Genomic DNA, 23,279 nt, shown 5'->3' with positions numbered 1-23,279 from the left:
TGTGATACGGCTCCAACAATCGTTAAGTACATAATGGGGGATGTTCTACTGCACCGCCAATCGTTGAGTACATAATCGGGGATGTGCTACTGCACCACCAATCGTTGAGTACATAATGGGGGATGTGATACCGCTCCAACAATCGTTGAGTAAATAATGGGGGATGTGCTACCGCTCCACCAATCGATGAGTACATAATTCGCACATTATGTAAGATATTCTAGGTTCATGACACTAAACAACCCAATGTTATATTTATTAAGACAGTTTTACATTACATGAACATCTTATCGTTACTTGATAGAAGTTATCTTTTCATCACATACTCATTTTCACGAACTTAAGGTAGGCCCGGCATGGCCAGGTGGTTAGGGCACTCGACTCGCAATCTGCGGGTCGCGGGTTCGAATCCCCGTCCCTTTTAGCCGTGGGGGCGTTATAATGTGACGGTCAATCCCACTATTCGTTGGTAAAAGAGTAGCCCAAGAGTTGGCGGTGGGTGGTGATGACTAGCTGCCTTCCCCCTAGTTTTACACTGCTAAATTAGGGACGGCTAGCGCAGATAGCCCTCGTGTAGCTTTGCTCGAAATTCAAAAATAAACAAACTTAAGGTAAATAAAATACAGATAATATAAAGAATTTTTTTTATGATATTCTACATAATAACTCAATTCCTTCTATTGACCTTCATAGTAAAAAAAAAAAGAATCTGCTTTGTATAAATGAAGGGTGTAGTTTTATCTTATTATAGTTTTTGAGTTAATTGATCTGTATTATTTTGAAATATTTTATTCGCCCTTGACTGCACTGGACATAACGGAACTGGAAATTTGCAACCTGAACAGTAAGTACTTTATGCAGTGCATAGAAATTAAATAGTACGAAATCATCCAAATTATTATAATCTTCGCGAAAGCGATGCATTTCAAGTACACACATGTTTACTGCAACCCATACCTGTTGACTGAGAACACGTTATGACACAGCATGTAATTTTTATATCATACATATCATACTTTAGAATGTATTACTTACATGTAAATAAACATTCACGAAAATCAACTGATACAACATCTGGATTCAGTCTGAGTTTCAGTTGATTAGGGATTTTTTTGTTGTTGCTTCACTTTTTAAATATTTATGTAAGGAGTTTATATCCACTTAAAACTGTCTCCTCGCGGTATATACTTCAAACATATCAGTAGCCTAAACGATTTTTTGTTATTTAAGAAGTTCAGTATTTCATACATGTTTCAGAAAATCGTTTATATTAGCAGTATCTTGAGTATTATATCTCCATAATATTCAGTTAATTGCTGAAAGCAACCAATATCGACCGTCTCACGTGTTTCTAATTAAAACTGTTTACAAACTTGTTGCTTCGCTGTAACGATTTAAATAAAGCATGGTTGAAAGTCGACACGTGATATCACTGGTGACTGATAGAGCAGTGGTCATTGCATAATATAGCAATAGCATCATCACTGACTTAATGTTTTGTCATTAATTACTGTTGTTAAAGGAGAAAATCTAACGAGTAGCCTCGAGAAAAAAGCCATTTACAACTCCTGATTTTAAGATATGGAACTTTTATGAGAAATGATTATGTATTCACAAATAAACTGTCTAAAAAGTTGAACAAACCTATCTATCGTCCTTCATTTAAATGGAAAGATTGATATTCCTATACATTGAAATACAAAAACCTGAAAATAATTGAAACTAAATCTTATGTACGTAACTAAAAAAATATTTTAAATGTGTATAGAAGAAAATAGTATACTACAAATTATTTCAAAGTAGTTTTTGGTCTCTCAAATCCAATAACTTATATATTATGTTCATTATAAATAAATACATGCAAAACATATTCGCCCCTGATCCCGTGTAGGGTGTAAGCCTAGTTTGGTTAATCAAGAGCGTTTAAAAAGTATAGGAGTGAAAGCTGACGCACAGACTACGCTTGTTCTACACATATATATATATAACAACATATACATCAATACCATCAACAATATTAATAGTCATATATTTTTACTGAAAGCTGCTTTTATCGATGCAATCTTCTGATATAAACATCCGGGAAGTTGCGACTTGCATCTACCGAAATCAAACATGGCCCAAATCATTCTTTGGGTGCTAAATGTTCTCAGCTCCAAATTTGGTGACAATCGGTCCATCATTTTGGCAGTTATGACTAGACAAACGCACACATGATTTAGATAATAATAGGAAAAAAAAATATTTACTTTTTGTGGTTCAGGTTGAGAGCTTATGAGCGACCCTCCCCTTTGAGGGATAAAATGAATAAAAAAACAAACAAGATCGCAGACATTAACATTACTGACAAACAAAATGTTCAAAATGCACATCTCACGCACAGTGCGCGAGTGTTAACAGCGGTAATGATCACGTGCGAGTACTGTCACATTCAAATCTGCGATAATACTGGTTCCGTTTCTGTATTATTACCATAAGGATATTACAATGTTTTTGTTGGAAAGATTAATAAGTGGATTATTACTTCGTAGTTATTGTATTTATTGATATACGTCGTGTAAGAAAAAGTTATTTCGTGAATGATTTTTGTTCTTTATAGTCGTCAGGTGTGAAATGAACCTTACAAACAGCGTCGTACTGCTTAGAAATCTATCACGCATTATTGTATCTGTGTTTTGGCGTTAAACAGCGTTGGATCATTTTTTCATTTAGACTGGATCTTTTGAAACTTCATGTTCTCAAATGTGATTGTTGCACGAAGTGGCCTCTAGTGACCCGGTGGTAAGGGCATTCCACCAGCGGGATGGAAGTTTGTCGCCAAACACGCTTGTCCTTTCAGTTGTGGCGGCGTTATAACGTAAAGGTCAATCCCATTATTCGTTTATAAAGAATAACCCAACGGTTGACAGTGAGGATTGTAGACTAGCTGCTTTCCTTCTAGTCTATCACTTCAATAACCTTGGGGATGACTAACGCAGATAGCTCTCAAGTAGCTTTGCGAGAAATTCGGTAAAACAAACATAGTTGCAAGAAGGCACTCAAAAACAGAAAATATAAAGACTACAAGCCTCAAACTAAAATAACAGTCAAGGAGGGAGGAAGAGGTTAAAATACACCTGACCCTCCCAGGTCTACACAAGACCTGAATTGTGACGATGCTCCGAACGAAGACACGCAAGATATTACAGAGACATGAATTTCATTCGCTTTCGTTACTTCCTGTGTTCTCTTCGAAATAGACTGGCAGACGGTAATGACAGCGACATCTAGCGGGATAAAATGTTTTTAAAGTGGATAGTGCTCTTCGGAAGATGTTTACAGATAGAGATGAAGGGTAATCATCTTTAAGCCCTTTATTGTGTTTGAGGTAGGTTTAAGACAAGTGTTGTTGTTTTTTTCTTTTTCTTTTGGTTTTGTTTTGAATTTCGCGCAAAGCTACACGAGGGCTATCTGCGCTAGCCGTTCCTAAATTAGCAGTGAAAGACTAAAGGGAAGGCAACTAGTCATCACCACCCACCGCCAACTCTTGGGCTACTCTTTAACCAAAAAAATCGTGGGATTATAACACCCCCACGACTGAAAGGGCGAGCATGTTTGGTGGGACGGGGATTCGAACCCGCGACCCTCATATTGCCAGTCAATATGCCAGCCCCTTCTTTTTGAAAATGAAAAAAAATCAATTATTTGTTTATCATAAATCATTTTCTTCACAAAGTAATAGCTAGCAGGGTACTTTTAAGAACAATCACAGTTCTACGATATTATTGATGTCATAAATACATACCACGTACATTTTATCTGTTATCAACGTTTGTAATTTGTACGATAACTTGTACCTATTGTCCGAAAGGAATTTGCCCGAAACGTTGTGAAAAAGAAAGGAAAGTTTAATCAGTCATTGATTTTATAATTGCCCACCAATGGCACAGCGGTATATCTGCAGACTTACAACACCAGAAACTGGGTTTCAATACAAGTGGTGGGCAGAGCACAGATAGCCCATTGTGTAGTAATGTGCTAAACTACAAGCAAACAAACAAAATTTTATATATAATTTTATTTGTGTGGCATATCATGAGAAACTACAGAAATATCTAACTTACTCTGTCAGTATTAGCCCCCCAGTAGCACAGCGGTATGTCTGCGGACTTACAACGCTAGAAACTGGGTTTCGATACCTGTTGGTGGGCAGAGCACAGATAGCCCATTGTGTAGCTTTATGCTTAATTCCGAAACAAACTGTCAGTATTAAAGATTTGCGGAATTCTCGGTTTAATGTTCATATTTTTACCTGCAAATTAAATATACTTGTTTTAACCTGTGACATAGGTATCTATTCTATTGTTTTTTTCGGCGTTTTTATGTTGTTGTTAAAGTACTTGAAATGGTTCTAGAACAGAAAAAATATCTAGGAAAAACCATTTAATCTTGTTATACGGTTCGTGGTCGTTGAAGCTGAATAATAACGCGTATCTACAGGTGGTTTTTGCAATTAATACGACAGGAACCACGTTCATAACTCCCAACCGGGAAGTTACACGTTCATGGTTGTTTGTTGTAGTAATTTAGTAAATGGCCAATCAGAAATAGGGAGAAATAGCCACTGTCATTTAAAATTTTCGAGAGTTCTCATTCTTGTTGCAAATATGATAGAAAATTTAGTTTAGATAAACCTGTGCTTATCACAAGACCAAATCGTAAGTTCGCTTTTTGGGTGTTATCTAATGTTTTATTATTAAACAAGACACTAACATATAAATTTAGTTGTGTCGTATGATATAGCTTATCTAGCGATACGTTTGTTCAACTATTTACAGTAGTTTTTCATGAAGGTATACGACCTTCTGTATTGAATGTTTCATTACAGGGTAGAACTTTGGAAGATATTAGGTACTCACTATTGAAATATTATAAAAGATGCTAATGTTAATTGTAGGCTTCAATTACCATTAATTGTCTGGCATGGCCTGGAGGTTAATGTACTCGACTCGCAATCTGCGGGTTTCGGGATCGAAATCTTTTTGCCGAACATGACCACCCTTTTCAGTTGTGGTGGTGTTATAATGTGGTAGGTTAGTACCACTATTCATTGGTAAGAATAGCCCAAAAGTTGGCGTTGGGTGCTGTTGATTAAGTGCCTCAACTCTAGTCTATCGCTTCAAAATTAGGGACGAGTAGCTTTGCACGAAATTCAACAAAACATACAAACAGAAAGTTACTAGCAAAGCATAAACATGTATTACATGTAAAGATAAGTTCATCGGGATATAGGATTGAAATGTTAAACAATATAAGTTCCAAAAAAGGCACTAAAGATGCAAAACATTGGCTATTTTTTGTTTGGTAAATCATCAGTTCTTAACCTTGCTAGGAAATATATTAATTATTACTTCCAGTCGACAACCTATACTTTCTGGGAAAGATGTTCAGGATATTGTTGCAAATTCGTTAGGTTTCTTTGTTTGTTGTTGAGAGCAATAATACATAAGGGGCTATGCCCAACACGGGTATCAAAACCCGAATTTATTTTGTTTGTTCGTTTTAACGAACAATAGGCTATATGCGTTAAAATTAGTCTCTTTATTGCTTCGGTACTTCTTTAAATACAGGATTTCTAGAATAATACGAAATAATTCTAATCGCAGACACTGTAACCTGTAATCCACTTGTCTTAGGCCTAACATTATTTAAGCCATTATTAAGTACCTATTATTCGATAAAGAGATCAACTAACACTGTAACTTGTGCACGCTTTTTGCTTTAGTTTAGTCAGGGCTAAACTTTATCGTACTTAATACTATCAATAAACAAACTTATAACAATATTTTACAACCTAACTTTAGGCCTTTTAGAAAATTTTGATAAGCTTTTAATAAGTTGTTGTACAAAATGTCTACTAAAGTATTTTTACATCCGCTTTTTGTTTGCATATGTTGAAATGAAGTGCACACGCATGCGCATTTAGACAGTAAGGTGCGCGCGCACTTTCAGGACAGACAAGAACTGAGTATTATAATAATACACACATACCCACACATATATATATACAGCTGTACTTTTATACTCTTTCATACTTTTGAGGCTTTGCATTTTGATTTAGCACTCTGGTTTTGTTCATCATATCTTAGTGTTTTGATTTCAGTTGCGTTCAGTTGCGTCTACTTTAGTTATAACAAGCAATCTCTGACTCAACAGTAGAAAATATGAATGAATATTGCGGTAGGTGGTTGAGCATCCCATCAGTTAAAGTGTTTCTATCCTACCTAAGTGGACCACCCACATACTATGGTCGTGCTATATCGCCATTTTTTTAATACTTCTTTCTTTTTTTTATCCTTGTAATATTCTTTCACTTCACTCAGAAAAAATATTAATATTCTCTGTTTCTTAAATGATCTTTAATTGTTCTTCTCCTTATGCCCTCATCCCCATTTGAGGAAAAGTCGTTGGATACGTCCTTAAGTGGAACCTTTTTATTCACAGACGCACTTCTCCTTAGCGTTTGATAACATTGTCTCCAATGAAGCTTCTCTGACCTCTCTTACGACTAACTTTTTGTGCATTTGGTGTGTCATCGTGATCGCATCCATGCCTGCTACACTTGTAACACTTCGGACATTTTGCTACTCTACATAAACAGGTTAGTTTTAAATCTGACCTTATTTTCATATTACAAGAACAAGTACTCAGAGTTTCTAGCTCGTTGTTTCAGCAGCTCCTCAGAGATTTCAGAAGAAGTTTGGGAATGGTGAGTGCTCCATAGATAATGTACTACAACAATGCCATGACCATCATCTGAATTAGGCTAAAAAATCACCAAACTCTACTGAAAAAAAAATCTAAACTCTGCATACGTTATCCAATCATATTCCTCATAAAGTAATGCACATTCTTCTAAATTTTCAGAAAATAAGCCTAAATGCCGGATGTGGTTCCTGCAAGTTGCCATACCACTTCTGTTTGCTGAAACGTTTTTATAAAAGAATCTGTTCGGAAGAGAAACAACGATGAAGGAGTTGGTTCAGAAGAGTGAGAAAATTTATTAGGACTCTCTCTCTCTCTCTTTCACACACACACATCTGCAGAAATATTTATTTAGCCGGAATGGAAAACAAACTGATCATATAACGTATACAACTGTAGCTGCAGAAATGAATATATAGCAATTCTCTTACCAAATAATGAGTAAAAACAAGGAACTCTTCACTTGCCAAAGAGTCATGGTTGTAGATTCCCGCCAAAATTTCATTAAGTAGCATGTTTTCAATTACTTTTACTATTAGAGCCTATCAACAATGGCAATGAAAATGGAATACGCCCTACCATAAGGAAAAAGGATTTTTACTAACTTCTCGTGACTGACTGAGATTAAACATGGGTAGATAGACTTATCAAGTTTCTATAGTTCCTGTAATAGCGGTTAGGAGTTGCCTATATCCAACCGACTAAGTAAATGAAATTACTGAACTTTCATATCTGAGATAGCAACCAATTACTAAATGCTCATTTCAGTTTCACTGGTGATTCCAGTGTTAAAAGCATGTCGACAATGAATGACTGGAATTGTGTGATATTGTACGTCTATATCGTTTCACTTTTCAGTGTACTGATGAGTGAGTACAAGTACGGATAAAGCGACATGTGATTCTACTTTTATTGTTCCAGAAGTCCTAGGAGCGGTTGGGGAATATTCTCAATTCAGGGATTTGGTCCTTTGCTTTCTTTAGACAGATGGGTAACATTCATAGTATGCTTATTGTTACTGATCTATTACAAAATGTTTTTTTTTCCTCTCATAGAGAAAGACTCATTCAAAAAGTTTGTTTGTTTGTACAAAGCTACAAAAAGTGTATTTGAATATATCAATCCCTAATTTTGAATCGATAGACCAGGGGAAAGGCAGTTTGTCAACAGACCGAGTACTGGGATTTAACCGTCAATCTTATAGTATAACCAACGATCGAAAGAGAAAAGACGAACCATGAACTTCGGATTCACAGTTAGAGCACGCTGGCCAGTAGGCAACGCCCAACTCCATTTACAAAGGAGAATATAATAATTTACAAAGTCTTTCTTTGAAGTAATGCAAAAATGCAAAATAAAAGGAATATAATCAACCATTCATTTGAAGATACTGAAAAATAAATGCTGGAAGGAATGGCAATTTTGTCTGTTTTTTTCTCATTAAGTTGTAGTTAGAAGCTCACAAACCACCCAGTACACACACGTTTATAGATAGATACAACTAAAGATTAATATATGCTGAGATATGAATAACTTTGTAATAAAAGCTGCAAATAAAAACACGAATGCGCTTTTAAGTCCTTTTCAACCACCAAATTTAATGATTACAATAAGTGCTTTTGATATTAGCTTAAGCAATTAGCACAAATATTGATACTTGATACGGCTGTACCGATTGCTTGGTCTGTTCCGTGTAACAGGGTTGCGATTATAAAGCTAATGTGGGTTTCTATCGAGTGTCACTTTCTTACTTGCTGTGGTTTGTTGGTGTGTATTGACAAAAAGTCATGGCATCTAATCAAAAACACCTTAGGTGTGAAAAAAAAAAGGTGCGGCTAAAAAAGGATTGAGTGTACGTCTTAAAGGAAAGAAATAAAAAATGGCGGCCAAACTGGTAGCTACACTTATATCATTGATAATAATTCTACAGCAAATATTCATTCATTAGTTAGCCAATGATTATATTCTACGTGATGCCTTTGTTATGATTAAAAAGAGCTTTATCAGTCCGAATTATTTAAAATTTTAATTTAAGAAACAATTATGACTTCGGAGTTCTAAAATAAAACTTATATGTTAATTTGTCATTACTTGTAAAGTCAAATCTTCAGTTGTTTTTTTTTACCTTTGCTTGTTTTCATAGCTAAGCACAAAGCTGCATAATAGGATGTCTGTGCTGTACTAATCATAGGTATCGAAACCCAATTTCAAGCGTTATAAGCCCGGTGATTTACCGCTGTGCCACTGGGTGCTTTTCTTTTTTTTTACCTTGGCCAGCCATGGTTGTTACCACGCATGAATAATACTGATAACGAAATGTTGGACTATTTTTTTATACTTTATATTTCCCCTCAAATAATAAAAAAAAAATCCTTTTTTAGCTTAGCTTTCTGATTTGAAAGATAATTTATATTTGAAAAAAAGTAGGATCTTATTGAACTTTAAACCCATTAATAATAAATAGAAATGCAATGTCTGAATTTTATTAACACATCTTCTGTTTCTTATCACCGTTGTTTTATCATGTAAGTGCATATCTTGATAATAACAATATTGCATCATGACAAATCCACGGCTGCCGGCATATCAGTTAACATTTACCATGTTGTTCTGAACCACTTTACTTGTAACGTTCTCACTCGTGTTATCCGTATATACACATACTCATATAAGCCGGCATATCAGTTAACATTTACCATGTTGTTCTGAACCACTTTACTTGTAACGTTCTCACTCGTGTTATCCGTATATACTCATACTCATCTAAGCATATTATCTACTTACAATTAACACTAAAGTGCAGTTTATTTATTTTTGTAACCCATTTATCTAATGATTAACACTGCAGCACAGTTTCTTTTACCCTTGCCCGGCATGGCCAGGTGGTTAAGGTGCTCGATTCCCAGTTTGCGGGTCGTGGGTTCGAATCTCCGTCACACCAAACATACTCGCCTTTTCAGCCGTGGGGGCGTCAAGTGACGGTCAATCCCACTATTCGTTGGTAAAAGAGTAGCCCAAGAGTTGGCGGTGGGTGGTGATGACTAGCTGCTTATACTGCTAAATTAGGGACGGCTAGTGCAGATAGCCCCCCGTGTAGCTTTGCGCGAAATCCATAACAAACAAACAAACCAATGTAATATACAGTAGTAGCGTTGGAACAGTGGAAATGTGACCGCGCTAAAAAGTGGTTTCTAGAAATTTCTAACTAAAATAACAGAGTGCTTTAATTGTTTAAAATATAACATAGATTCTCGCTACTTGTGACCAGGATGAGAAAGGAGGAGGGTTGGGCGCGGATACTAGCAACTCCACCCCGTAAAAACCAACCTGCTACAAGTAACAACAACAACAAACTTCCGTTGGCGAGTTGTTGTCGCGGCCCTATGCTCCACTGGGAGTTTACAGGAATAATAATAAAAAAAAGAATAGGAGCTAGACCACTTTTTGGCTTGACATTGTTTTGCTGAAAATTACCAAGAAATTGTGAATATATGATAGTTTTTTTAATACACTGCCTGAGCATAAATCCTTAAAGACACGTATAAATGTAATATAAAATTACCAGTACGATGATCCTTTACATGCAGTCAGAAAAAGTAAACTTTAATGATTCACAGTTTTCCATCATTCCGATCCTCAGCATTTGCAGATAAAATCGAAGTACATTGTCTTTCTTTGAGTCATCTACAGATACATGTGTTTCACAGTTTTCCATCATTCCGATCCTCAGCATTTGCAGATAAAATCGAAGTACATTGTCTTTCTTCGAGTCATCTAGGGATACATGTGTTTCACAGTTTTTCCACCATTCCGATCCTCAGCATCTGCAGATAAAATCGAAGTACATTGTCTTTCTTCGAGTCATCTAGGGATACATGTGTTTCACAGTTTTTCCATCATTCCAATCCTCAGCATCTGCAGATAAAATCGAAGTACATTGTCTTTCTTCGAGTCATCTAGGGATACATGTGTTTCACAGTTTTTCCATCATTCCAATCCACAGCATCTGCAGATAAAATCGAAGTACATTGTCTTTCTTCGAGTCATCTAGGGATACATGTGTTCATTTTCTTAACTCAGAGTTAAAACAGCATCCTCCATCCTTTAATACTCGAAGTTTATATATGTACACAATTCTCTTAGTAGGCAAAAGGAATGAAATATATCAACCTATCTATCCTTATACATAAAAAGAAGTGTTAATTAGTTTTCAAATATTTAATTAGACGCCTTTAAACGTACACGGGTGAATGGGTCAGTGACACTCCTTATTGTCCACATTAAACATATTGATACATATATATTTATACCACATTTATCTATAACGTCATGCATGATTAAACAATATCGACAATGGGTAAATATTTTGATAAGGTGATTCATAGAAACTAGTTTAGATCACAGTGGGAAATATGTGCATGAAACGAAGATTTGAACAATTTGGAGCTTTATGAAAAACACATGTAATAAAAATAGCTATGACAAATTGGCCTGATGAAGTAAATTTTGTTATATATTTGGCATTTCTTTCATGAAACTTCCACATTAAATATATTTCTTGAATATCATAAAAATCACAAGTTAAATACCTATTTTATAACAGAGTAAAGTGTTTATTTGTTGCTTGACGAATTACCCTCGAAGGAAATATGAAAATGTTATGTCTAATTTCGATGAAATGTTGCCTTCGGAATCTGATTAATGTTGAAGATTCGTTATTACAGCGTTTCTAAACAAGAACCTATCTATCAGTCGTCAAACTAGCAAATTAAATTTTGCCCTGAAGGCTCTACAGAGAACACGACGAAACATTGCTAGTAGACATGTTTCATTGTTTATGTTTAAGAAAATGCTGTTCTTTTTTCATTTTTTTTTCAACCGTTATCATTGGTTTATGTTACGTGTACTTGAGCCACAGACATGTAATAAAAAATGGAAAAACAACAGAAGTACGATTAACGGTTTAATTTCCAGATCAGTTTATTAACATTGCCAAGTTGAAATCTAGCTTGATGGTAAATCTATTTACATTTCATTTCTTTGCAATATTTGTTTTCAAAGTTATATAAAATATGTAATCCCCCCCCTCCCAACCATGTCCTGTTGGTTAAGGTACTCTACACCAAACATCCTCACTTCTTTAGCTGTAGGAGTGTAATAATGTGACGGTCAAATCCACTGTTTGGTCAGATAAGATTAGCCCAAGATCTGGGAGGGAAGGGGAGGTTGCTAAATAGCTGTCTCACCTCTAGTCTATCATTTTAAAATCAGGGACATGTATGCAGCAAATAATCTTATTATTACCAGCTCGATTTAGATATACAGCGCAAGGCTAAGGAAAATACTGTTCATTTGGGACAATTGGGGAAATGATGTGGAATGTAGTTTCATGCGCTTGTTTGCAATCAGTCATAGTTATATACATAAAAACATTTGGTACTGGAGAATGGGGATTATTCAGTAAGTTCTTAAAGTGTTCAATTGGTTCAATAGAGTTGTGTTAGTGTTCTTAATTAGCTAGTAATGATGCGTTGAAGTTAATTTTAAGCACCAAGTAATGGACTGGTTAATTTTAAAATAAAGAAGGGCCAAGTCTGTCATCGTATGAAGATTGTAGTGAAACGCTACATGGGTAAATGAGAGTAAAAAGTCCAAGCCTGTTGTAGGATTACTTTGTGAAATTCAAAATTAGTATATATTTGTTGCTATGCTATATTAATATTATATGGACAAAATAATAATTATGAATACAATCCATTTAAATTGGCAGACAGCTCCAAATAACCACACTTTTTAAAATATACAAGCATCCTGGCGCCCATAGAATTTTCCTTATCTGTTTCGTTTGTTGTTTTTATGTCTGGCTAGGATAATGTATCTAAGCCATAAAAACCAGAACTGATGATGGTAAATAAAATCTCCTGTGTCCTGTTCTGAAAACTGATCACGTGGGAAGAGGAGTTATACAGCTTTGCTTATTAGACGTTACAGTGTTTAATCATTGAGGTAACCAATAGCAACAATTCTTGATAAAAACTCCAGAATCTCTGACAATACACATGCTGTCAGATTAAACACTACACATACACACTCATATATATATATACCGTAATGTCACTTTTGTACTTTGGTAGAAACTAGTGATAAGATATTAAACTGAGCATGCCATATTCGAATATATAGCACTTGTAAGTTCATTGAGTGTGCTACAGTAGTACGAAGCCCAACACTGGAGTTACACAATAAAAAACCAGAAGAAATAGGGAATTTAAGGTGAGAAAATATTTAATTAAAAACAGTATTTAGCAAAAAGTTACCTAATATAAAAGTATATTTTTGTGCACAGGTTTTGGTTGTTTTATTAACCTTCATTGCGTCTGCTAGAGCTTTTACAATATGTATATACAGAGGTTGAGTACGTTATATTTAAAAAATTTTGGAGCCTCACCTCGTCCTTACAGTTACAACTCGTGTCGCGAAGTCTGGTCATGTTTTTCTTGACAACAACCATACAGCGTAGTTTCCATTATAAAAGGCTCCATCGTAAGGCTGCCATGTCCAAAGTACACCATCCTTCCTTGTTTCTTTCTATATTCCATCTAGTGCACAAGAACGACCGTTTCCTAGCTCCTGTTTCAACAGTTCCATCGCACATATGTCCATAGGTGCTGTGTTTGGCATATCTCAGTATGAAATAGCATGAATATACCCGTTTCATTACTGAGCTGCTTGAAGTATGCGATGGTTGAAAAATGGTATGTCATGGAAGTAGCTTGTGTATACATAGCTTGTGCTGCTTTTCCAGACGGAGATTCTTCCTGATTATGTTGTGTATTATTGCCTGGAACACGTGGACGGCTTTAGCCACTGATCTTTGACAAATTATCACCTGTTACAATACACAGTATTTTGCTTACTATGGCTGGGGTAAGACTTGTTGTATCTTGCTTTCTGTATGGTCCTGGGTCCCCAAGGTGATCCACATTCCTTTTTTTCTCCAATTCCATTAGGTAAAAGGGATACCCCCTCTTTGAAATTCTAATTCTCAATCTCAATATATCTTTATGATCTAAGTGCATGAATATTTTACATCGGAAACGGATTTCATATACATTTTCCAAAAGCAGTAAATTTTCAGTGACATCACACTTTCCATATACGTAATTAAACGCTAAACAATGTCAAAGTGCAGTTCTGATACAGGTTGTTCCACCTCAATTTTATATTGGCTCTGCATGTTCAAAATCATTTTATTATAACGTATAACGTATAATATAAGGTACTATCTATATTAGTGGGAGCTTTTAACTGAGTATTAACAAGCTATTTAGTAATTTTCATAACTTGTTTCACTATACCACTCATTTTACAACGTTAGGGCAGTACAAACGTTGTTCTTTTTCATCTGTCTTTTAAACATTAAGTTGAAAGGTGACGTTTAGAAAGGAATTACAAAAAGAAACAAGTCCAAAAACTTCAGTTAGTATTATTATATATTCAACGGTAAATAACAGAGAATACATATGTAGTTATAACGCGTGCTAAGTAACCCAAAAGTCTAATATAATTGTTAAGTGTAATTCACTTTTATTTAGGATTTGTCTACTTGGGATCTTTGGTAAAGAAGGAACTAAATTTGCTGTATAAACCGTTTCGTTCTTAATCTTCTCTGTGGGCAAAAATAAAGCCTGACAAATAATAAGTAAAATGCTTTAAAAATAAGTCAATTAGTTAGTTAATTAATTAGAAATTAAAAGTTCTTTTGTTTAAATATTTCATCCATTTCATCTTGCTAACTCGTTTATGATCAACAAAGCTAGTGCTGAGAGGCTAAATTTTTTTTCAAGAAATGTTATTCTTATAGTGACGTTTTGTTTTTATTTTAGTTTAGATGTATTGTATGGGATGTTGAGTTTTCAGATTTACTTAATAAATACATTTTCTTTATATTGTAGCAAAATCTCAAAATTATGTTTTCTTTTCACAGTCTCTAGATTTGTATAACGAATAAATGATACTAATTGTATAGGCTTATAAAATACACACTAGATTTTTTTTTTTTTGCTTGAACCTATATAGCCTTTCTAATTCATTTTAGCATAAATTCTGTTTTGTTTTTTGGCTGTTTCTTTTTCAATAATAACACAGGCCTGCGAATTTAAACTTCATAAAAGTTGTTTTGGCTTTAATAACGCAGATTTCGAAAATAATATTAATTTTTTCTATCACGTAAGGATTTTTTTTTTTACAAATCTTACTTAGATCAAATTATTATTTCATTTACCACAATGAACATTTTTTATAATTATGTATGTTAACAAAAATACAAACAAACTAAAGAAAAGTGATAATCATTGATGTCAAATGAATATGCATCCTCATTCATCCTGATTTTTTTGTGAAATCTACGTCTTTTAGCCTCAACATTACATGTTGTGGTCTATCTTTTATGTATTGTATTATGACGTTTTGTGAAAAATCTATACGTGATGGAGAAAAATGGATATCATTTTCGGATTCAGCGTATAGGACTTACTGTAGAACATGTTAACATTTCAAGACAGTAAATCCATCGCAGGGCTGTGTAATATACGTTGACTTATCATTATTGTTCGATCAATTTACTATTACTTGTTCCGCTTGTTTTACCTCATCAATAACATAGATTCACTACATAAAAGTAGGCAAGAAATTGAAGGAAGTTGATCATTGCATGAAATGACTGATGTGCTATAAATAGCACGAAGACAAAAACTTTATAGCTCATTGTTTGCTTTATTTCCTTTGGTTCTCTTTTTGTCAATAGCACAAGAACATGAAAATCCTATTCATTATCAAAATAAAACAAATAGTGTACATAGTCGATGAAATATTGTCACATAATTTCTTCAGTTATTTATGCTTTCCATAGTAAGTTTTACATTTTATATTTAGTTTATAAAGATAATAAATAAAATGTAAAATAATGTTCATTATTTTTCTTCTAAGATATATCTTTTGTCTTATTATCTGTTTGGTCTCCAGTGGTTTAGATGTAAATCTGAAGGCCTATAACGCTAAAAACCTGGTTTCGATACCATCGGTGGGCACGGTACAGATAGCATGGCCAGGTGGTTAGAGCACTCGACTCGCAATCTGAGGGTTGAGGGTTCGAATCCCCGTCACACCAAACAGCCGTGGGGCATTATAATGTGACGGTCAATCCCACTATTCGTTGGTAAAAAAGTAACCCAAGAGTTGGCGATGGGTGGTGATGACTAGCTGCCTTCATTCTAGTCTTACATTGCTAAATTAGGGACGGCTAGCGCAGATAGCCCTCGTGTAGCTTTGCGCGAAATTCAAAACAAACAAACAAACAATATTAACACTACGCTATAACACTTATATGAAATGTAATATTAAAACTTCAAAATACCGGGAAAACTGCCACTCCAAATAAGCTTAATTTAGTATTTTCAAAGTCTTTAGGTACGTTTGCTATGATATATGAATACTGAGTTAATGTCACTGAGACTCTGAAAGCAATCTTAATTTTACAACTGGTTATATTAATATTATTTGCTTGCTATTTCACAATAAATCGTATCCAAATTAGTAGGTACAATTTGATTATTAAAGAGAAACATTTGAAAAAATTGTTCTTTATGGTATAGAATATTATATACGACATAAAACGGGATCCGTACTTGTAACCGTAAACAAACAAACAAACAAAACGATCGTATTAATTGTGTGTTTGTTTTTTTTTAATTTCAGTATATTCCAAAATAGAAAAATAATAGTTTTGTTTTATTTGTTTTTTAAATAAGTGAGCGTCACATCTATAATTCATTGAAGATCAAAATAATCCAACGGCATGGCGAACGAAGGAATGCAACAACTAATCCACATGATGAACAAGCTCCAAGACGCAGTCTCACAAGCTGGATCAAAAATTTTCAACGTAGATCTACCTCAAATAGTTGTCGTCGGAGGACAGAGTGCGGGTAAAAGCAGCGTCTTGGAAAATTTTGTCGGAAAGTAAGAATAGATTTGTTATTATCTCCCTATTTTTTTAAGTAATAGCTATGATATTACTTCAATACAAAAACTCTTTAACAAAGCAAAAATTACAAATAAAAAAATAACAAGAGGGAATCCTCAATAGCCGCTGCACTTGAAATTCTTTTAGGCAGGATTAGAGTAAATTAGTCTATGAGTTTTGTGTTGTTGTTGTTGTTTTTTCGTTTTTATTAGCTATATATTTGTGTGCCAGCAATACCAAGCGTGGGTTGCGCGTATACCCAATTCGATTTTATTACTCATCAGGGTATCTACCAGTCTACTCTCAAATTGAAATTCTTTTAGGCAAATTATTGTAAATTAATCTATGAGACTTTTGGCATGGTCAAATATATCAATCGAAAGGGTTTGCCCTCCTGAGTCCAAAACTGTAATTAGATCTCGAATCGGTCAAGAGATGACAGAGCTATGAGCTAAAAGTTTGTACATGAAAAACAAACAAAACTCAGAGCCCTTCTATGAGCCACTATGCCGCAGCTAAAAATACTCATAAAAAGCTAACACTGAAATATTTAATTTGTGTTCGTTTCGTATTCGTATGGAATTGATTTTTTTTTAACTTTTGGCCTTTTAGGTGTTATTATTTTAAATCTGCCTGTGACGGATTTATTGTTATATATTTATTTTAATACCAACGTTTGTTTAGATTAAGTTTATATTTTGAAGTATGCATAACTTATACTGTTAAATATATATTGTGAAACTCCCGCCTATTCTCCAAGTTGTAGAAGATTCCCGAGACTAAGAATCAACAATATATGTATGTACCTAAACGTTTAAGTATAGCTCAGTATTGTTACGTAAATCTGAATTTTCTAGAAAGCCTTCACACGCCTATAAATATAACCAAAAGAGAGAGTATCTATTATTAGTTTGCTATAGTCAGTGTGCTATAAACTTCGGAAGCTATAATTGTGATTGTTATAACGCTTATCAATCGGAAAGCTTCAGATATTTCACCAGGAGAATTTACAAAGTTCGAACATTACAAATCAATTAACTTCATTGGATTCGCATCAAACATTAGTATTTTTACAAAAAACATTACCTAACGTCACCGGTAGGAAAAATATCGGTGTGTGATCAGCGAGAAGGACAAAGCTAGCTAGCTTCTCGTTAAGTGAATTATTCCTACATCAACTTAATCAACTCGCTCATCGTGAGCCTTCGATAAAATATCGAAGAAGTTCCAGACTAGAAAGAAGACTTTATACTGCTTGTAAGTTTGTGAAACTTTCGTTTATAAATCATTGTTTGTAATAACTATTCGTATTAACTGTTATTTTAAATTGTATTGTTAAAATGTATTTGTGTTAAAAAAAGAAAATGTGTGTATCAATGGTGTTGGCAAATATCATAAACTGACTATATATCGGCTTTTACGTAACTGCTAAATCCAAAGTATAATTTAACTAGTAAATTTAAATTTTTCAGTTAGCTCAACTTCAGTCAAATAAATCGGTATGGGTTGAATTAACTATACATCAGGGGACAATGATACTTCTCCAGAAAAACTTTTGTTTGAAGTGGTACATGCTAGAGATCTAAAAAGTCCAACAGTTTAAAATTTGAATTAATGGAATAAGTGCACAATGTCATACGACTAACAGATGAATAATGAGATTAAATGTCATAAAACATACTGTTGTGCAGAGTTCGTTTTATACAATATCTATATATATAAAGACGAATCGTGTATTTATTTGCACCCTAACTCCTCCGAGCCTATTAGGCCAATCTCAACCAAAATGTGTATATAAACGCTATGAACTATGGGAAATGTCCTAAGGGGGGGGGGGGATCCAAGTTGAACTTAACTCTATATTTTGTAAAGCCTGTTGGTTAATTACTCCCACCCTATTGAGTAAATCTCAAACAATCTTGGCAGGATGACGTTTTAGACAACGTTGGATATTCTAAAGGATTTCAAAGTCAAAGCATGAAAGTTGTTGGATTGTTTCTCAAACAACCATGCTTTTCTCATGGTCAATGACATGTAGGGTGTCCAAGGGTGGGATCACCTCAAAATCTTTATTTGTTGATAGATGGAAAGCAAACTGCAAATATTGGTTATGAAGAAGCTTTGTTACGATATTGAGATTTTGAGATAAAGTTTATGTTCAGATTATTACTTTCAAATATACGATTGCTGTTAAACTTACATTGTTTTAATTAAGTTTAAACACTCCCCATCAGTTGACGGGTATTTCAATTTGTGTGTTATGTAGTTGTAAAGAGTAGTCGAATAATTCCATCTGTCAATGAAGAGATTTAGATAAAATAAATCATTTACACTGTGTAACGAGAAGGGATGACGTAGGTTATTTTGATAAGGCTTATGATAATAAAATGCCGTCAAAGTAAATACATATTGTATATCAAAATTTTCACTCTGGCGCTCAAATGTTATATATATACGTGCATAAGTTGTTGTTTTTTCTCTACATATATGTTTCAGGGAGATTTGTATTTACACTTAAGACTGTGTGGATGAAGAACACATAATGAAGCTGATATGAAACCCCACTAACTTGTAATGACGTCAGCTTTCTCTTCAAGCTTCGTTTTATTTATTGTTTTTCATGAGATATTTCACCAATATTCAAATACATGTCTATTTATCAGTGATATATGAAAGTTTAAACATACATTACTGAAGGTAAATTAATGATCTCATCTCTAATATAAATTCATCTAAACGACGGATGACTAATTAATAAAACTATTGGATAGAAAATTCTCGAAACGTCTCTGTTTAGCTGCTTACCAATTATAACCAATCTCTATAAAATTATAAATGTTTCTATACGATACTACGTCGTAGCTTCAGCCGCAAATCAAGTGAATTATAATTGCTTACTAAACGGTTTTCAAGTACAGTGGATATTTTCCTTGTTCTTGTAGTTTATTAAAGTACTGAATACTTATTTTTAATTACAAAAACAATCTGTAATAAGGCTTCACATGTTTCACTACCTCTTCACGGACTTGTTTCATGTTTGTCAACATTTCCACAGGCTTCACATGTTTCACTACCTCTTCACGGACTTGTTTCATGTTTGTCAACATTTCCACAGGCTTCACATGGTTTATTACATGTTCACCGACTTGTTTCATGTTTGTCAACATTTTCACAGGCTTCACATGTTTCACTACCTCTTCACGGACTTGTTTCATGTTTGTCAACATTTCCACAAGCTTCACATGGTTTATTACATGTTCACCGACTTGTTTCATGTTTGTCAACATTTTCACAGGATTCACATGTTTCATTACATGTTCACGGACTTGTTTTATGTTTGTCAACATTTCCACAGGCTTCACATGTTTCATTACATGTTCACCGACTTGTTTCATGTTTGTCAACATTTAAACAGGCTTTACATGTTTCCTTACCTGTTCACCGACTTCTCTTATGTTTTACAACATTTCCATCCCATTCATCTAGTTTTTTCGTTACATTTTTTTAAACTAACAAACTACTTCGTAGTTTAACATGTAGGTGTCTTATATGTTTAACTTGATATTCAGCAAATATGTATTGAATTTTAGAGAATTTCTACCCCGAGGATCCGGTATTGTTACAAGACGACCACTGATTGTTCAGTTATTTCATCATCCATCCATGGGTAAGCGTGACTCTAGCGAGAATTCACTGATTTGAAAATATAACTATATGATGACGTAAGAATATCGAAATATGTGGTAACTATATGTATATATATACAACAAAAGGTTTAAAAATTACCGCCAGAACAGTTAAAACAGCAATACCTCACAATATATGACTAACATTATAACCTAAAGCTTAACGTAGTAGTAGCTCTATGCTGGAATTTTACTTCCTTTAGAGGAGAATCTATCATTCAGGTGTGTAGTTCTTCGAAGGTTCCAGCTTTTAAATTTCCGTAAATTCTCTATAGGTTCTGGTGAATTTTACTCGTCATATAACTGTTGTATACGAGAAACCAACACACACACATATATTTTGTACTGTTTACTCATATACTATTTATTATATTTTGATAATAAAATAATTAGCACAAAAGAAAAGCTATATATTGTTTATATTCACAGAGCTAAAGAAAGTTAGCAAATGATGCGAAGAACAAAAAGTCTTGTTCTATATGAAATAATGACCAGCAAAGAGTCAGAATGTATATGATATGAACATATTCTCCATCTACTAAGGACTTAAATGTTTCATTAAACCAAAGTGCGGATAAAAAAAAACACTAACTGTTGCGTACAAAATGACTTTGAATCAAATTCCAAACAAGTATTTGCTATGATGTAATTAACACTTTATGAACAAGACAATTCAACAACAGTTAAAGTAACATGTAACTTACCACAGTAAAATAGTACTTTATATGTATCGATACGTCGTTAAAAGTCAAATTAAATGTGTTTTTGTTTGAAATAGATAAATATGAAGTTACTTCAAATAAGTTCTAAAATTTTACATATCCTTTCTGTAATTTTCAACAGAGTATGCTGAATTTTTGCATCAGCCCAACAAAATATATAAAGATTTCGAGAAAGTACGAGAAGAAATAGAAGCAGAAACTGATCGGGAGACAGGAACTAATAAAAACGTCTCATCTAAGCCAATCAACCTGCGGATTTACTCTCCTCACGGTACGCATTTTTTTTTACATACGAGCTAATAAGTCAGGAACTAATAAAAACGTCTCATCTAAGCCAATCAACCTGCGGATTTACTCTCCTCACGGTACGCATTTTTTTTTTACATATGAGCTAATAAGTTTAAGCAGCGCAAATATTTTAAAAAGAACGATAGATTTTTATTAAACATAGTAATCGAACCTGTATTCTTAATTCATATCAGGACAGTATGTGTTCTTGAACTTTGTAGTTTTTCTAATCTACCAGTTATTTTTAGCTCACTTGTTCCAATACAAAATCATTTCAATCAGCACTAGATAATGCAAAGATTCCTTTCTTTCTTCTTTTTTTAACTAAGCAATGCGTAGTTAAAAGTATCAAACATAATTGTGTAACCAAAGATAGCTTGAGTGTGCTGAAAGCCTACATAATTACGCCTATTAATTCTGCCTACTAATTCCAATAAACTATCCAGTGCAGACGAGTAACCGGTAAGTGTCTATTGACTGTGAATTCCGGTATTTTTTGTTCGTGACCCGTTTCCGCAAAAAAAAAGAACTTCGCACTTCTGGGTTGTAAGTGCTCTATAATAATAACGGTGAAATCACACTATTCGATCAGGATAGAATGGTTCAAAAGATGGTGGTGGTTAATGATGACTAGCCAAGAGATGGCGGTGGTTAATGATGACTAACCATTTTCCCTCTAGTCTACCATTTTAAATCATGAAGGCTGGGAGCCTTGGGTGAAATTTTGAAACTAAGAAACAAACCAATATACTAAACTCAAATATGACTTAGTAACTTATTACTTAAGCTAGATTTATAATAAATACAACTATTTGGAAAGCTTTTCGTTATCGAAATTATTTATAATTGAATTTACTACATAATAAGATAAAAATAGAAATTGCACAAACAGAAACAACTTCTAAAAAAGTGTTTTCAGAAAGAAATATTACGTTCCTTCGAAATATTTGGTTTGCATTATTTTTTGTTATGTCTTAAATACACAGGGAGTGATTAGAATATTTCGTATTCTTCAGTGATGCATTATGTTTAAATATCGCAGCTGAGTTGATCGCGGGTTTTAAAAAGTTGTACAACATAGCTAATACAGCATGTAGATGGGGTATATATATACACACACACTATGGTATATTATGAACTAAAAAGAGGTGTATCTTATTCATCTTCCATTCTTTTTGTGAAGCCCGAAATGTCAAATCACGAGAAAACAGGAAGTAGTATAATTCATTGCTACTAGGTGGTGCACTGAAGCATCATTATAATGGGTTTTTTTTATTGCTTTCTTTTGCAAACAACCACCAGGAAATTTATTGAAACAGCACTATTTCAGTGAAGTGGCTTGGCTGACTAAGCGTGTTTTTTATTTTATTTCCCCAAGTAGTAACAATGGATTTAAACCTAAAGAACGTTATTGTATGTCACGATCACTACGTGTAACTCGGCTTAGTAATCTGGAAGTTAATATCGTTGATGTGATTGATAGTCTTGGAACTTTACGTTCATTTAATTTTGGTTCATAGTGAGAAACCCTATTTGATTCTTGGGTTTTGAACGGATCATATCCTGTTGAAATATTGATTCATGGGTTTTGAACGGATCATATCCTGTTGAAATATTGATTCACGGGTTTTGAACGGATCATATCCTGTTGAAATATTGATTCATGGGTTTTGAACTGATCATATCCTGTTGAAATATTGATTCATGGGTTTTGAACGGATCATATCCTGTTGAAATATTGATTCATGGGTTTTGAACGGATCATATCCTGTTGAAATATTGATTCACGGATTTTGAACGGATCATATCCTGTTG

The 23,279-nt window shown here is 34.0% G+C and overlaps 1 protein-coding gene across 1 annotated transcript; it reads left to right on the top strand.

The window, feature by feature from the left end:
* Nucleotides 1-12,885: 12,885 nt before the first annotated feature.
* LOC106472665 (dynamin-2-like) lies at nt 12,886-21,491 on the top strand. Its single transcript, XM_013933320.2, has 4 exons — nt 12,886-13,017; nt 16,554-16,764; nt 20,359-20,435; nt 21,298-21,491. Exons 2-4 carry the CDS (start codon nt 16,601-16,603, stop codon nt 21,474-21,476), a joined length of 420 nt encoding a protein of 139 aa, XP_013788774.2. The 5' UTR covers nt 12,886-13,017; nt 16,554-16,600; the 3' UTR covers nt 21,477-21,491.
* Nucleotides 21,492-23,279: the final 1,788 nt, after the last annotated feature.

Source organism: Limulus polyphemus, unplaced genomic scaffold (assembly GCF_000517525.1).
Source record: "Limulus polyphemus unplaced genomic scaffold, Limulus_polyphemus-2.1.2 Scaffold5504, whole genome shotgun sequence".
NCBI classification, from domain to species: Eukaryota; Metazoa; Arthropoda; class Merostomata; order Xiphosura; family Limulidae; genus Limulus; species Limulus polyphemus.
The sequence above is the reverse complement of the archived record's forward strand: the minus strand, read 5'-3'. Positions and strand labels throughout refer to the sequence as shown.